Source organism: Bidens hawaiensis, unplaced genomic scaffold (genome assembly GCF_021521415.1).
Source record: "Bidens hawaiensis isolate Kalapana, Puna unplaced genomic scaffold, B.hawaiensis_p1.1 tig00009196_1, whole genome shotgun sequence".
Taxonomy (NCBI): Eukaryota; Viridiplantae; Streptophyta; class Magnoliopsida; order Asterales; family Asteraceae; genus Bidens; species Bidens hawaiensis.
The window spans coordinates 190,273-208,566 of NW_027491680.1; the positions used below are offsets into that span (position 1 = coordinate 190,273).

Below are 18,294 nucleotides of genomic sequence, written 5' to 3' on the forward strand. Positions count from 1 at the left end.
TAAAGGCGTTGAAGAGGCTGCTGCCAAGGATGTGTTACTTGCCAACCTCAACAAGAATGAAGCCGAACGCGCCCGCGATCAAGCTCAAGCTACCCTTCAAGAAGCTCTATCCAATAAGGATTGGCTTATACGAGAAGCGTTGCCGCAGGTACGCGTAGCTCCATAATTTCTTTGCTTTGCGCTTTTCTTTATACTTAGAAAAGTTTTTTATACATACTTTTTTATTGTAGGTTGTGCATCGGATTTTCGCGAACACATCTTATGACGATGCCATGAGCGCAGCCCTCAACGCTTCTCATGAGGATGGGGAGAAGGCTGGCTTCTTGCTTGGTCTAGGATTTGCAGAGAAAGGCATCCCGCCTTCCAGATTTCCTTTACACGATGTTAACGCTGAAGCTGCCTATGACCAAGCTGCGAACCAGTATGCTGCCTTCTCGCATCCGGTTGTGGAGAAGATTAATGAAGTTGCTGCCGCTGATGACGGGCTAGCTGTTCTCAAAGCTTTCCTCGAACCGCCGCAGCCGACTGATGGTGCGGGTTCAAGTGGGTTTGGAGGAAGTGGTCCCGAGGCTTGAATCTTGAGATTCCTTCCAACCGTTAGGATAGATTTGTATTTTTTGTAAGCGGGTAGATACCTAGCCATTTTGTAATGTTTGAACAACTTTTATTGTGAATAAAAATATTTTGTTAACGCCTTGCCTTGTAAACATTATATGATTTGCTCATGCATATTTTAGTTTAACTTAGCAATTTTCTAAGTGTTTTGAATAAGTTAACCTTTCGACGCGTGTTAGATAATAGGTTAATGTTCTGTTTCCTCTATCATGATTGTGCGGGTAGGACCGTCACTTTCACTTAGTAGGATGACCAAACTTTATCTATATCTGACCTGCGTAAAGGTTTTCCTCATCTTCCCCTTAGAAATATTTACTGTTTTTGTGTTTATGCGGGTTGTGCCGCTTTCCACACGCAACGACTTGCTTCCTCCCTCACTTATTTATGCGGTGAATACCGGCATATCATTGTGGTCAGTTCATAAGTATAAAGGTAAGGCTATCAACACAATGTGATAAGGAGAATCATTTCCATTAGAAGTGGCTCTAGGCCTTTTCTTTACAAGTTTGGAATTGATCTACATGTAACATCTGCGTAATTGAGCTCCATTCCATGTTCTTGGGATGGGGGTGCCATCGAGCCTTTCTAGCCGGTATGCGCCCTTTCCCAAAACTTCTTTAATAATGTATGGACCTTCCCAGACCGGGGCCAGCTTTCCTGGGCGCTATTGGTTTGAAGCCCCGTTGTTACGCAGTATGTAGTCTCCGACATTGAAGTTGCAGAGTTTCACTCGCGTGTTGTAGTACTTTTGCATTTGTCGCTTGTAGTTCTCTTCACGCGCTGCGGCTAGTTCTCTGCGCTCTTCGGTTAGCATAAGGTTTAACCGTCTTTCCGCATCATTGTCTTCTGGTTGAGTTATGACTCTTGGTGAGGGTAGACCAATCTCGACTGGAACCATGGCTTCAGTGCCATAGGTGAGGCTGAACGGAGTCTCGCCCGTGCTTGCTTTTTTCAGCGTTCTGTTTGCCCAAAGGACATGTGGAACTTCGTCCACCCAGCCGGATCTATGCTCCAAGAGTCTTTTCTTTATGCCATCGACGATGCTCTTGTTTGCTCTTTCCACCTCACCATTACCCTACGGGTGTGCCACTGAGGTAAAGGTGTGGGTGATTTGAAGCTCTTTCAGCCACTTTTGTAGCTTCTGGTCAGCAAAGTTGGTGCCGTTATCGCTCACCAAATTCTGTGGAAGTCCAAAACGACAAATAATAAATTCCAAAATAAATTTTTTGATATGTTTTGCGGTTGTTTGGGCTAAGGGTTTTGCTTCTATCCACTTGGTGAAGTAGTCGATGGCTACCACTAGGAACTGAACGTTCCCTGCTGCTGTGGGAAATGGGCATGTCACATCGATGGCCCATTTCTGGAATGGCCATGAAGAAGTGACTGGAACAAGTTCGTTCTTCGGGCGATGCGTGTTGGGTGCGTAAAGCTGGCAGGACCTACATTTTCTGATGTAGGCCAGCGCATCCGTGTGCATCCCTGGCCAAAAGTATCCCGCGTTGTTTAGCTTAGCTACAACTGCGCGTGGACCTGCGTGTACTCCACAGATGCCTTCGTGTACTTCCCTTAGGAGGTATTCGGCATCTTGGTCGTCAACGCATCTGAGGAGTGGGCCAAGAAAGTTACGCCTGTAAAGTATGTCATCAACAAGTTGATAGTTCAGTGATTTACAGCGTATCTTTCTTGCCTGTGTTTTCGACTCTAGTAGTATACCCGCTGCAAGGTAATTTATGATTGGTGTCATCCATGTTTCCGTGCCGGTTTGGTTGACACAAATTTTCTTGTGCGGGACTGATGGTGCTCCAAGAAGTTCAACGCGGATGTCCTTTCCCAAGTGGGTGAAGGCTAATGATGCAAGCTTCCTTAACGCATCCGCAGATTTGTTTTCGCTTCGCCTGATGTGCACCACTTTGCAATCGTTAAAATCGCGCATAAGGGTTTTGGCTTGCGCAAGGTACATGGCCATTATGTCATTCACGGCCGTGTACGTCCCGTTTATCTGGTTGGCTATTAGCATGGAGTCCACGTGGGCTTCCAAGTTTTTCACTCCCATCTTTCGCGCAATTCTTAATCCGGCCAAGAATGCTTCGTACTCCGCTTCATTGTTCGTACTTGGGAAATCAAGCCGAATAGCGTAAGTGTATTCTTGGCCTGCCGGGTTAATTAGTTTCAACCCTGCGCCTGAACCTTCGTTGTTGGCTGCTCCATCAGTATAGAGTTGCCAGACATCGTTAATGTCTTGTGCTGGAGAGGGTTGAGCCTCTTCCTGGCACTCTTTTTCCAGCGATGCGGGGACTTCCGCAATAAAGTCGGCCAAGACCTGGCCTTTTATGGCTGGTCTTGGCTTGTACTTTATCGCGTATTCCCCCAACTCAATTGCCCATTTGGCTAGGCGTCCCGACAACTCGGGCTTGCCTAGAACGTTTGCAAGTTTGAAGTTGGTGAGAATGGTGATTGGGTGACCTTGGAAATATCGTCTTAGCCTGCGTGAAGCCTGTACAAGAGCTAAGACTAATTTTTCAAGGGTAGAGTACCGGGTTTCCACGTCCGTTAAGACGCGGCTTACATAGTAGATGGGCATCTGGATGCCTTTTCGTTCTACTAGTAAGACTGCCCCGGTTGCTCTGTCTGTGGCGGAGAGGTAGAGAATTAATTCCTCCCCAATTTCTGGTGCTGTGAGCGTTGGGAGTTCGATCAAGCGTGACCGAATCTCTTGAAAAGCTGCTTCCGCTTCTGGTGTCCAGCGGAAGTGCGTTTTTCTTCAAGCAATTTCTCAATGTTAACACGAATGGGAACGACCTATCCGCATGGTTTGCCAAAAAGCGGTTAAGTGCGACCAGTCGTCCATTCAGTGTCTGAGCCTGTTTGATGGTAGTAGGTGATTCCATTTTCATAATGGCTTCGACCTTTTCAGGGTTCGCTCTGAAGCCATCTTTGGTAACGGTGACTCCTAAGAACTTCCCTTTTTCTATCCCAAAGGAACACTTGCTCGGGTTGAGCTTCATGTTTATTTTTCTGAGCGTGCTGAAAGTTTCTTCGATGTCTGTCAACATCGCCTCTGGCTTAAGGCTTTTGATGACCAAGTCATCCATGTAAACTTCTAAGTTCCTCCCGATTTGGGCACAGAACTCTTTGTCCATCAGGCGTTGGTACGTGGACCCAGCATTCTTAAGTCCGAATGGCATCATTTGGTAACAAAATGTGCCATCGGGCGTTCGAAATGCGGTTTTGTCCTGATCGTCAACGGCCATGTGGATTTGATGGTATCCCTTATACGCATCAAGGAAGCATTTAAGGCGAAACGGTGCTAACGAATCTACCTTAAGGTCAATTTCGGGTAACGGGTAACAATCCTTGGGGCATGCTTTGTTTAGGTCTTTAAAATCTATGCACATGCGCCATTGTTTGTTGGATTTCGGTACCATGACGGGATTTGCAACCCATGTTTGATATTTACTAACGCGTACGATGACTGCGTCAAGGAGTTCCTTGACTTGGGTTCTACACGCGTTAGCCTGTTCCGCACCCATTACACTACGCTTTTGTATGACCGGCGTAAAAGCCGGGTCACACTTGAGCTTATGCTCCGCCTTACTTCGGGGTACACCAGTCATGTCAGCTGGTGTCCACGCGAAGATGTCAGCATTTTTTTGCAATAAGCGTTTGAGTAAGGTGCCCGTGGGATTAGTGATCGTTGGGCCAATGGTAACGGCCTGGTCAGGGTACTTGCCATTGAAGGCCCATTCTTCCGGCTCGGTAATGGTTGGTTTAGCCATCTTTGGTTTGGGTTTAGATGAGACAGATGCGATGCATACCTGGGGAATACCCGTGATCATCGCGACACCCTCAGCTGTTGGCCATCCTATCATGCCATGGACCGAAGACACCACGGCATTAAATCTTGCCATCCCATCTCTCCCGAAGAGAATGTCGTATGTGTGGTGTGGCTTCCTCATTACGACAAAGTCCACGTCTTCTGTGCGGGAGTACTTCCCGTCTGTGAGAGTGACGGGGAAAGATAAGATACCCAAGGGGGTGTTTGTGCTGCCATCGAACCCTTCCATCGAGGCGTAAACCGTTTCTAGGCGTTCTTTGTCTTCGTCGTCTAGCTTGTCGAAGAACTGTCTGTACATGACCGTTGACGAAGCGCCGTTATCAGCAAGAGTGCGGGAGGTGATGTAGTGCCCCAGCTGGCTTTTGATGACTATGGGGCCTTCTTTGTTGGGTCCTCCTGGCACACGTGGGAAGCGCACTTCAGCTTCCTTCCACGCACTTGGCTCTGTTGTTCGTCGTTTTCTTCCTCTGACGTTGCCATGAACCATGTGAATGCTGATGTCGACGGGCTTTCGTCCATTGCCTTTGTACCGATTGTCATTCCTCCCACCATTCTTGATTGACACCACGAGGTGTATGAGTTGCCCATCTTTGACGAATGTTTCGACGATATCTTTCAAAGATGTGCATTCTTCCGTGGTGTGGCCTTTGGTCCCGTGGAAGTCACAGGATTTGCTCTGATCAGCGTTATGACGCTGTCGGATTATTGGAGCCTTTGGCCATGGGAGTTTCTCGGTGGCAAATATCTCGGTGACGCTTTTGGTGAGTGGCGTCCACCTGGGATTCCGGTTCGACGAGTGCGTGTTGTCCCTTCCGCCTAAGAGATGGCGAGAGCTGGATGAGGTGTCAAAGTTTATCCTTGACTGCCAAATACCAAGCTTCCTCTTCTTATTTTGTCGGGCGGTACGGACGTTATTTTCTCTTGTTCTCTGCGTGTAGAGGTTTGTGCTCTGGGGAAGATTTCTACCCAGTTGCTTCTCCGTCTCGGCGAAGCGTTTAGCTGCCGTCATGATGGCATCCCACGTGGATGGCATGCCATCTTTACCCGTCAACGTGCGGATGAGCTCTGGGTACTCAGCGCCCTGGATGAAAGCGGCGCGAACAAGATCTTCGCTAATAGTGCCCAGACTTAGCTTCTTTGAGTTGAAGCGAGTGATGAAGTCTAGCACAAATTCATCTTCCTCTCGGATGCAGTTGAGGATCGTCCATTGCTCTTCAGTATATTTTCTTTGTTGACTGAAGTGCTGGCTGAACTTTTGCTGGAAGTCTGCCCAATCGTAGATGTGATGGACCGGTAGACGATCAAACCACGCTCTGGCTACCCCGACGAGCGTCATCTGGAACATGTAGCACCATGTGGGTTCCGTCCAATTACTGACGGTTGCCCCCGCTATAAATCTGTTCAAGTGATCGTCCGGGTCAGATATGCCATCGTAAGTGCCTATGTTGGACATCTGTTTGGCACTCTTTGGAACAATTGCTTCCGCAATGTCCCTTGCAAATTTGGACGTTCCCGCATTCGTAACAGTTGGTCTGAAGGTTTTGGAAAAGTCACGTGGGTTTCCCCCCGTGTTCTTTGGTTTGAAGGTTTCCTCGAAATTTCTATTCGAGTGGAAGTCTTCTTTACGCTTCCCTTTCGCCTTATGACGAGGGTTTGCGTCACTGTCAGATTCTTCCCAATCTTCATCATCCACATACTCGCAATCATTGCTCGTGTTGAGCTGTTGTCGAATGCTTCCGAACTCGTCATTGGCCTGTTGGAGTGAACGTAAACGTTCATCCAACTCGGCTTGGAATTCTTTCTGACGTGCTTCCGCCCAAGCTTTGACTTGTTCTAGTGTTTGGCGGGGAAGCCTCGTTTGTTGTTTCTCCAACTGGGTATCAATGAATCCCAGGGGAGGATTGTTTACTGCACTTGCCCTGGCTTGGGTAACCGGGGTAGTGTTCGTAAAAATCGTGTATTCACCGGTGTTTCCCCCAGTAGCTGGGGTTGTGGTTACCGGAGTTTCTTGGTCACTCGGTGGCCTTGGCGTCGGAGTAACCTTAACCATCTTTCCAGAAGTTTGAAAAAACTGAAAAAGAATTAGTTCTAGCTTAATGCACGGATGGCGCCAATGAAGAAACACTAGATGGCCCCGGCAGATTAAGGATAATCTGGGGGTTAAGTAGATGTTTCCCACGAGGGTTAGGTCCGGCAAAGATGGTTATTCTTCTCGACCTGCAAAACAGACACCGTGAGCTCGTCACTGAGAAGGGGGGGGGGTTCCTCCTTGTGACCACCCTCCGGCGTGAGAATCAGACTAGATTGCTCTGAATATAAGTGTATATTGAGAGAAATAGCTAGAGAGAAGATAAGATCATCATACCGTTCCAAGGTGTTGGAGTATTTATAGCCGAAGGTAGGTTTCCAAGCAGGTACGGCCAGCTGTATAATATTCCTTTTCCACCAACTACGGACTATGTTCGTGCCACGATGGGAGTTGGTGGGTAGGCAGCGGCTGATGGCGACGTTTTGTACTGGAGCGTGCTCCTCCTCGTACCATTGTCGGTGAGCTGTCTCCCTGTGATTGGTTCATGGGTCGCTTTTACCAGATCTTGTCTATTTGTCCATACCTTGGTAGGTATAGTACAAAAGATCTTCTGGAAGCGTACGGACTGGCTCTTTTGGGCGGGAATATTCCCGCCGTGCTCATTCCTTCTTCAAGTGACATTGCTGAAGTATAAGAGTTAGTGCCTTATGCGTGTAGCTTTACTGTTAGTGCGTGTAGCATTCCTTCTTGGTTTGTACCCACAGCTGCGGGAACAGGCAGGGTACTGTACCAAGGGAGGCTTTCCTGCGGGAACAGCTGGCTTACTGCGTGTAAGGTCTTCATCTCTCTGAGCATGGTGGGTCATGCGGATCCAGTTGGTCTTTGCGCAGACGTACCTCTTTAAGGTGAGTCTTGCGGGTCCAACTGGGCTTTGCTGGAACCTATCTCTTCAGTGACGCTAACGTGACAATGTGAAGGGACATCGATGCCCCTCAACGTAGAGATATCCATATAGTTTATACTTTTTGGAAGTGGTTATTTGAATAATAATGACGGAAATGTCCTAAAGGTCCCCACCACTGACCCTGTGACCAACAACGATAATGTAATTGTTACTTCAGTTCTAATAACATTATTACTCGGGTCCCATCAACAAATTTAACTCCTATTAATATCACTACTACTTTGCTTCTAAACTACTACAAAGATAATGAATTTTACTATGGTATTTACATTTACATTATAACCTTTTTTTCACATAATATTACTACGTATAAAAGATTTATGTCAGAATGAAAATTATTTAAATGAAAGTTATTTTTTCCATTGTTTTATGCTGACTCGTTACATGAATAGATAGCTTTCTTTCCATGACTGTGAACACAAATCTATAAAGTTAAAAATATTCATCCACTATAAATACACATTTCACATTAGAAAAATATGCTATAAGAAACAATATTTTGTTAATCTAATTTTCATCTATTAAAATCTCTAAACATGTTAACAAAAAATATGCAATAACCTTTTAACCTAATTTTTATATATTAAAGTCTCTAAATTTATTTAGAACACATTTTACTTGTAAAAAATGTATCTAAAATTATTACTCAACTTTCAAAACCATAAGAAATACTATTTTTATTATTTCTTTAAAAAAAAAAGTTAAATATCATTTCATCAATAGTTGGCTATTTTAATGCGTGTATAAGTTATTATACTTGATATTTATCAAAATTTGGCTAATTTAACCGTTAAACTTACACACGTATAAACTTTTTTGGATGAAAACAGATAAAATTATACTACCGAGTAAAAAAAGGGGGTCACCCCGGGCCATTACTATCCTTTGGCCTTCGTCCCTGGTCAAGGGTTTTTCTCACATAGTGGCTTTCCTGGGAGGGCTAGGTCTCGGGCGTTAAAATCATTATAGACGGTTGATATCCTGTTTCAGAAAGACTTACTCGGATATTGGGTAGTCTCAAACACTTTAAAAAAATGTATGTTTATAGAAGTTTAATACTTTTATATAAGTGTTCCTAGCTTCTCCTACCACTTTTATCTCTAGGTGTCATCACGATCAAGATTCAGTTATAATTTGTAAAAACGCATTTAAAAAAATAATTGAATTTGTAGGATTTGCATAAATAGCCTTTGTGGGTGGTCGTTCTTGTCCTATCCTATCAAGTTAGAAATTAAGAAATATTCTTATTTTTAGATTAAGCAACAGAAAGATAACCATGCATGTTCAAAAATAAAATATTTATGTGGCCATTTATTTATTGTTGGTTAAGTTATAAGGAAACCCGAACGTGCTAGTTCTATGTTAAAGATATTTCCCTTCTTTTTTTAACAACGAACATTGGTTAATTACCCTTGAGGTTTCAATGTCGTAAGGCTTATATCCATCTGGTGATGCTTTACCCAGGCTTAAACCCGAGAATATAACACATGAGTCGGTAATATATTTCCCTTCTTTTTTAACAACGAACATCGGTCAACCCTCAAGGGATTTCGGTGTCATGAGGCTTATCCATCTAGCGGTGCTTAACCCAGGCTTAAACCCGAGAATATGACACATGAGTCAGATTTAAATATGCAGAATCAAACAAAAGAAATCTTAATTAGGTGCATGGTAAACTTAAGATAAAACTTCTGACCACACCATCAAAGTGATAACGGCATAGAAGATCTTTCCATAAAAGGCTAAAGGTGCCAAATTTATTAAAAAAACATATAATAATTAATTCAAAATAATAGCAGATTTATATTACAATGATATTATTATACTGACAAAAATAATTGCACTACTTTATAAGTGAATAATTTGGCTGGCGTAACGAAGGCATGTGCCCAAGAGAAGCACCATGTATCTTTGACCGTGAAGATCCGGATATATTTCTGGACTGATTTTCTTGGATTACATGATTGTTAATCATATTTATTTAATAAAATTGTCCATATGCTACACCCTCATGCTCAACAGAAGGGTCCATTTTGCTTTAACAAGAAGCATATATTTTGATTTCGCTTTATTACCGTACCAACATCAATATGGTAAACACATAATATTCCTTTTTTTTTCTACTCAAGGGCTTGGTTTCGAATCTTGTTTTCACTGCATTCTTACCATAACCTATTAGGTTGTCACACGCCCAAAACAAAAACTTACTTGATCCTACTGGTTACCGGTGATTAGCGAGACCACGTGTGCTTTTGGGTAACAAAAACTCGTAACTAAAAGCAAAAACAAATCAAAAGCTACCTTGTTAAAAAAAAGGCATTTTAATAATACTAAAAAGATAGATAAAAAAGTTATAGTAACATCATTAATATCACAAAAATTGTTTTAAATGTGATACATACAATTATTATTAACTGTTTAAAAAAGACTTATAATCTTTTAAATTTTTTCAACGATGAACATGCACTTATCTAGAATCAAATATTGAAATCAATCTAATATCTACTTTGTAAAACTTGAACCCATATACTAATTTCACTAATTTGATAAGTATAACCAACTCTCACTTAAAAGAACTCTATTGTTTCATATATTTATGAAGTTTTAATTCTAAAAACATGAGCATGCATGGGCCACATCCATTGATATATAAATATATAATGTTATACTGTTATACAATCAATATTTATAATAATGACTAAAAGAAAACTATAATTATAATGTGCATCCCAAATTGGTGGGAATTTCTTATTAAGAATAAGGTGGCCCACTATTTTGGCGAGACCTCTACATGTGCTTGGCTGTATACAAACGTACTATGTGGTATTCGTGATTATCAATTTTTCTAGAATATTTGCATACTATTTTAAATTAATAAAATTAATAATGCTTATTTGTTTGCCTTTTTAATTGTTTAATGCTTATGATAAAAAAAGGTCTGGCCCTGTAAATTTTTACGATATTAGACAAGTCAGTCATTGTTCTGAATTGCATGTTTTATGATACGCTAATAGCATTAAAATAAACCAAGAAAGAAAAATTTCAAATACCGATAGGAAACAGGGCTGTCTTTTAGTTTTTAGATATATCACTTTGACAATCTCTTATATTATATGCAGCCTCCCTCCTTCTTCTTCCTACTCTCTCTCTCTCTCTCTCTCTCTCTCTCTCTCTCTCTCTGTGAAGATCATAAATTTTGTAGCTAAAGGAGGCATCCAAAGGGATCGCATTGATCCTAAATCTCGTATATGCATTATGTGTCTGTGTGTACGTATATAAACCGAGTTAGGATCATGTTATCCTTTTGGATTCATTCTTTGGTTGCTGCAAACTTTATAAACATTGTGTATTCAACCCAACAAAGGTTCTAGATGAAGGAGAATTTTTGAAGTACAAGTAAGTATAAGCTAGTTTGTTAACTCGATTTTTGAGGTCTTCTTTTCAGCTTCTCAATAAGCCCTCAATGCTCTTTAAAATATAACCATAGATAAACTTATTTTGGAATTAATCTTTACTTTGTATGATGATTTTAATGTGTCTGAACTTCAAGCTAGAATTGCATATTCATATAAGTTCATGCATATGTTTCCTCCTGGTTTTAAATCCAACAAAATATATAATATTAATTAGTAGATGTAATATTTTTAGATTATGTGATCATGTGATATATGGCTATATATTAGTATATATGATCATGTTATGATCTTCAAAATTATCATGATAGTTTATATTTCTATGTTTCTATATGTCAAGAATTCCTCGGTGTAAACTGTAGCCGTTATTGCTTGTAAGTTGTAAGTTGAATCCCTCGGTGTAAACTGTATCTGTTATTGATTGTAAATTAAATAAATAAATTCAAATAACCTTTTAATTGTATTATCTTATGTGTGTAATACAAACATTAATCTGTTGGTTAAATTTTAGAAAAATATGGCTCATCTTCAGGTATATATCTTTAATGATATGATGGAAATTTATTAATTAATATGACAAGCTTTAAAGTTAAGTAAGCCATTTTTTTTGCTCAACTACATATCATCATATAGAACTCTTTTTAAGGATGAAGGTTGCTTACATTGATGGATCTTGCCATGGGTTTGGGGTCATATCATATGAGAAGTCCAAAAAGGACAAAATGCAGATGCTAAATCGTGTTTGGTTTAAATGTATTATCACGTTGTATGGTTTTAATATGATTCTAAAAAGTAAACAATTTTAGAGCCTAGCTACCTTGTTTTCATGGTATTTTACTATTTTCTTACAAAATTATGTTTACCTAATGAAGGACTCAAAATGTAGATTTATATGATGATAAAGTTTTGCCCTTAAATTATATTACACGCGAGCTTTAGCTCAACTGGTATTAGAAGAGAAGTAACGATTCGGGGTGGAGGTCGTAAAGTCTCAAGTTCGAATTTGATTCCAACAGAGTTTTATCGTACGATCGGTGGTTTTTCATGAAACATGAGATTATGGGCTTGAGCTACCCAACACTGTTTGTATTAGCGGACATATGCAATCGCCTTTTACCATTGGGTTATCTCGAATAGTTGACGTTGTATTTGTTATTCGTTCAAAAAAAAATTATATAAGATGTGATTCATGAGAATAATGGACTTGTATAGGTAGGGGATGTTTGGAAGAAAGATGCCATCTAGGTTAATATATAGCCAAACCAAAGGGTACGTAGCATAGTGGACACACAAATAGGAAATGGAGGAAGGGAGGCCCTTTAAAAATGGGAGTCCAAACCCACATGGGTTTGGGTACTTTATTTGGTATCCAAGGGAGTGTTAACTGTTAAGTGATGATCCAAGGAACTCATTTTGAGTGTCCCAATTAAGAATAAAGGAAATGATACATGTGTAGTAGACGTGTAGTGAGGCCATGATACAAAAATAAACCTATAAAGGAAACTTAAACGAATACTTTAAGATCAAGTGATCAACGACAGGGATATCACAATTTGATATAATGGTTAGAGGTCGTATGGGTCTATGGGATATGGCATCGAAAAATGACCCGTATGACAAAAAAAAATGCTATATAGTGTGGCATGTAAATCATATGCCTATAGAGCATGGTTGAGTAATATATAAATTGTGACAACAATAAATGGAAGCACAATGAACATGGTTGGTTCATGATATTTTAACACGTACTATACACATAAAAAAAATATTATAAATAAACATGAGATTAGTGTCGTACTTGTACCTTACGGAAAAATATCAAAATCGAAATCGAGTAAAACTATAAACCAAACAGCATAGCGATTTTTTTGATTCGGTAAGGATATCATAGAAAATACTGGAACCAGCCAATTATTATCAAAGCTAAAAACATAAAAACAAGGGAAAATTCTCAAAATAAGCGTTTATGAAAACGTTTTTCAGGTTTTATGTGTCATTTGCAAAAAATTCCTAAAATAGGTATTATAAACTAGTCGTGACGAGTAGTTTATGACTACACACGAGTAGTTTGTAGAACCAGTTAAAACTTGCCACGTGCCCTTAAATTAACCGTAACGAGCAGATTTACTAATCATTTACTCGTCACAAATAAAAAGTTTCATGCCTAGTAATCAACGTCCACGAGTAATTCATACGTATTTAGTCGTGGCGACTAGTTTACCTCGTTTATATTCCCTACACGAGTAGTTTATTAGTAATTAACTCGCTGCGACTAGTTTAACCTTACAATCTACTCGTCGCGACTAAAAAACTTATGAATTACTCGTGGACGTTGATTACGAGGCATAAAACTTATTTAGTCGTGACGAGTAAATGGTTACTAAATCTACTTGTTATGGTTAGTTTAAAGACACGTGTCAAGTTTTAATTGGTTATACAAACTACTCGTCACAACTAGATTATAATACCTATTTTATGAATTTCTTGCAAATGACACCTAAAACCTGAAAAACGTTTTCATAAACACTTATTTTGAGAATTTTCTCTAAAAACAAATATAAGTACCGATATCGTTCAGTCAGTATTAATTTGGTTCGGGTACTGACACACGGTACTCGAAAATGTAATAATATTAATTAATGTAGCTTTCAAGTTAAAAAAAAATTCCAACGGACTGTAATCGTGGTACACATTTTAATGGACAGTGTACAACACATAACATATGTACCCTTTTCAAACCAGGTCAAGATTCTTCAAGAATCAAGAACTCATCCACTTGTACTTCACTTTACCAATTTGATTCTTTAACAACAAACCAAGATTCTTCACATTTCACAAACTCACCTTTCACAAAATGTCTTCATGTTCAGCATTAATCACAACTCTTATGATCCTAACTCTATCCTTCAAACCCACTTCCCCAATCTCAATCTCAATCCACTCACCAACCAAACCCGGAGACTTACTCTTAGCCGACGCCCACTTCGCCGCCGATGAAGCCGCCGTTCAACTCAGCCGACCAACACCTCCAAGCTTTGGCATCATTATCCCAAACACACCCTTCAACTTTACCACTTCAACTTCATTATCATCACACTTCACTTTCCAAATAGGCAGTTGTTTCAAACTGGTAATCATTCCTTCTAACTTTGTCACAAAGTTTGTTACCAACATGTCGTTTGAGGTTATAGATGCTTATCGGTTACTTGGTATCGAGTTTTATGACAATGTATGTAAGGTTTCGGGTTTTCGGGTTAGTAGTGTTATGAAAAGTGATAGTGTGTTGAAGGATGGGGTGATGTTAACATCTTGGATTGATTACCATGCTGTTTTAAAGCGGTTGGAAGTTAGGGTAGCTAAATTAGGTGATCGTAAGCCGGTTGAGCCGATGGTTTCGGTTCGGGTGGATTTGGGGGAGATTTTGAAAGGTGAAGAGGTTATGTGGGGTATGGTGGGTTTTAATGAAAAGGATGAGCGGGTTACGTTTGTGTATTCGTGGAGTTTGGAAGTTAAGGATGGTCCGAAATGGGTGCATTCGATTCCAGTTAATCCGGAAGAGAGTTCGAATATGAAACATGTTAAGGAAAGAAGTGGTTTTGGTTCAGGGTTTATGTTTACTATTGGGTGTGGGGTGTTGGCGGCCTTGGTTATGTTTTTCGTGTGGTCTTATGTTGTTGATAGGCGGGTGGTTCGAGGGGAAGGGGAGGGTTCGGGAAGCGCGGTTGATTTTAAGTATGAAAAGATTGATGTGGTTGAAGTGAAGAATTCAGAAAGTGCTATGAAGTGAAGAGATGGTATGATGAGTTTTGAATTTGTGATTCCAAGTTTTGGTTTTGAATATGAGGTATGTGTTGTAGTTTGTTCATCTGGGAATCCAAGCATATTTTTTGTGGTTTTTGAATTTGTATGGAATTCGGATTTGATTAGTAATCTTGTAAGCCAGGAATGATGTATGGGTTTCAATTTATTAACATGTGTTGTATGGAACTTGTTCTTGTTAATGCTAACACAAAAGTTGAAGGCGTATGTTAATGTGTTTATTATGAAAATACTTTATAAAAAGTGTGTTTTGCATAAATAGGCTAAGAAATAAAGAAATATTATGAAGATAACATACACTGGCTTATAATTAAAGGGCATTTTGATCATAAAACCCAAACATTGGTTTAGAGTTGAAACTCATCATTGGAAAACAGTTGTATGCCACAGATTAATAATAATTTACCGAGGAATCATATATATATTGACGAATCACTGACCACTTGTGCAAGGTCGTCCGAATAAAGTTTTCATATAGCGACACGGGTAGTATGCGAGTTATTTATTGGTATCCTTATTGATATGTTTTTTTAAATAAAAAAACTTGTGAAGTCAATTGTTTGTAGGGATGACTCTCCTGATAAATGGAAACTAGCCGTTAACATTCTATCCACCACGGATGGAGGCAGGGGTGAGTTAAGTTTTCTTAAGGAACTGTTCGGATGGTGTGCCTAACTGCTTACAGCTTGGATCATACGTTGTGATAGTTGTTTTAGTTAAATTATAAACCCTCTATAGTCCTAACCATTTACAACTTTGGTATCATCAGTGTCGATGACACTTAGTTTTTTAAGTAGTACATAAAAGTTTAGTAGTATATAATAGTAAAATTTGTTGGAGTTCAACTATAAAAATACCAAATAAAAGAATGCGTAAGCTTGATCGAGCGTTGTATAAGTAGAAATCGATCCATAAGTTGTAGCATACAGTGCTTATTTCCATTTCCATGAGGAAGATATATTATTTGGTTACAGTAAAGAAAACAAATGATATGATTAAAGTCCAGAATTCACTCTTTTTATATATTAAAAATAAAAGCCTTTCAAATGGTAGTGGTAGACTGGTAGTCTTCAAGTCTTTCAATAAACAACCCAAGGCATGCAAGCTGTAGCCGCTACCTAGGCCATAGAACCCATTAAACAAACCAAAGCCCCATGATCCTTGAAAACGAGTGCACGCCTTTGTCTTGTTTTTCTGACCGAAAGGATCAAACTTTTTTTTGTTTGTCACAAAACACAATGAACAGAGTATTCCACCATAGGTACCGTACTTCCCAACAGTTCCGGACATCCCAATTATCTCCTCATCAGCATCAATGGTCATCTATCATTATCAACAAGTTAAAAAAGATTAAAACTTTGTTGAGATTCTTTTAAAGATTCTGTGTACAAATATATCCGGATTCATTTCTCTACCAACGACAATAAGAGGTCTAGGTTATGGTTTTCCTTTATAAAGAAAGCTTAGTTTTTATGCATAAAGAAATGCCATGTAGGCATGTAACCTGTTAAATATATAGGCATATTGCATATGATTAGCACATTAAGTATAACTCGAGTGACCTGATTGAAACAACACTACAACTTTATTACTAGTGTCCTATAAAACACCAATACGTGTATTTTGTAAAATGTAAACTCCTCACCTTTAGGGGAGCTAGGGAGGTACCTTACTGGTTACCACAATGACTACATTAATTTTATATCACTTAAACAAAAAATATTTTATTGGTAAGGACTAAGGAGGGATAAGAGTTGATCACCTCATAGAAGTTGTAGTCGGAGAGTCTTGCATGGACCCCACCAATTTGATGAGTAGAACACAGGTTACCCTCGGAATCTATCACCGAGAAAGCAAGTGCACAGATCGAGGTTGAGTAATATATCACTAAGTGGTTTATCCTTCGATCGCTATTAAGCTGGTACATATATGGCTTTCCATCCGTCGTTGATCCCCATAACCTGGTTCGTGGACCTTGACCCTGACAATGACAACAAATCTAACACTTTGCTATTTTGATTATGAAAAAATTATAATCAAATTTCTCAAGGAAACAATAACTTACAAATAGAGGTTCTGAAATGGTTACTGGTGGGACCTAATATCCAATAATACAAAGATCATGTTAGTAAGTTCAATTCATATTGTGATAGGATCACAACATATACATAATTATTTTACAATCTAATTTTAAGAATATAACTTACAAGTTGATGTTGTAAAGCGGTTTCTAATTCTATGACAACTGAAGTCATCGTTGGGCGTTGTTTGTGATCTTCATCCAAGCACTGAAAAGCAATATCGTAGAACACTTGTAGTGAATCCGGCTCAATTTTCTCTACCAGATTAGCCAATATGATCTTGTGTAATGTCCCCTTCTCTTGATGAAATTTCACCCATCCAGATAGAAATGTACGCTCGTCTTCAAATTCCGTAACCATTGCAGGTCTCCCGCACATAACTTCAAATAATACAACTCCAAAAGAATATACGTCAGATTCTTTTGTAAGCACCCCCGTTTTAACATATAGGGGATCACAGTAGCCGAAAGTGCCACATGCATTAGTGACAAGAAAAGTGAATTGTTGATTAGCGGGACCTATTTTCGAGAACCCAAAGTCTGAAATCTTAGCTACCCAATTAGAATCCAGCAAAATATTAGAGCTTTTTATATTGCGATGCAGCACTCTATGCTCTGCTCCCACCCCATCATGAAGATACTCGAGCCCTTGTGCCGCCCCAAGACAAATCCGTAAGCGTTGCTCCCATGTGAGGTTTGTGGAGTCCAGATGATCATACAGGCTTCCGTTAACCTCTTGTTTGTAAACAAGAACTTTCTCATCAGTGTCATCACAAAATCCAACTAGAGAAACAAGGTTGTCATGCTTGTAACTAGCAAGCATAACAATCTCCCTTATAAACTCATGTTCTCCTTGAAGGCCCTTCACGTTTAACTTCTTCACCGCGACAGCTGTATCTCCCTCACTTCGGGTTGAGGAGGGGTGTAGACCTTTGTAAACCGGCCCGAATCCACCTTCACCGAGAAAATTTTGCTTGTCGAAGTTGTCGGTGGCAGATTTTATGTCATCAAGTGGGATTCTCAAGTGGTCTAGTTCTTTAAGGAGATTTGACATTATATGTGAATGTGTTTTTGCAAAGAAATAGCAAGAATCTTAGGATGAAATAAGTAACAAATAGCGGCCTCAATATATAGATAAAAGGTCAGGTACAGCTTTGGAGCAAATTGAGTTGACTATAATCACATAATTACAAGGTTAAGTATGAATATGATTATTTTAATATTGATGTCTTATTCCATTGTATGTAATAACAAGCATATAATGTATAGGAAGCGCATTTGAATTCTAAACTAGGGTTATATTATAATAGAAAATATATAATAGAAAATATGATTGCTTAGAAAGGATAAGATGATATCTACTCTATTGATTTTTGTATATGGATGATTGAGATTAGTTTAAAAGGGTTATGGAAAGACAATAAATGAATAACCTATTGATTTACATTTTTCGCATATAAGACACGTCTTAATTTCTTATTATTTTAAAACGTTCGAAACATTTTTTTACGATGTTTTATTATAAACAAATCACGTTTT

At 39.5% G+C, this 18,294-nt stretch overlaps 2 protein-coding genes across 2 annotated transcripts; one reads left to right on the top strand and one right to left on the bottom strand.

Annotated features, from left to right (window-relative positions):
* The first annotated feature begins 14,028 nt into the window (after positions 1-14,028).
* LOC143531626 (putative L-type lectin-domain containing receptor kinase S.7) lies at positions 14,029-14,643 on the top strand. Its single transcript, XM_077026883.1, has one exon. It carries the CDS (start codon positions 14,029-14,031, stop codon positions 14,641-14,643), a length of 615 nt encoding a protein of 204 aa, XP_076882998.1.
* A 908-nt stretch (positions 14,644-15,551) lies between these two features.
* On the bottom strand, positions 15,552-18,066 carry LOC143531599 (putative serine/threonine-protein kinase PBL28). The gene is made up of 4 exons (XM_077026860.1): positions 16,883-18,066; positions 16,741-16,773; positions 16,438-16,656; positions 15,552-15,998 (listed from the first exon to the last, which is right to left on the bottom strand). Exons 1-4 carry the CDS (start codon positions 17,807-17,809, stop codon positions 15,636-15,638), a joined length of 1,542 nt encoding a protein of 513 aa, XP_076882975.1. The 5' UTR covers positions 17,810-18,066; the 3' UTR covers positions 15,552-15,635.
* Positions 18,067-18,294: the final 228 nt, after the last annotated feature.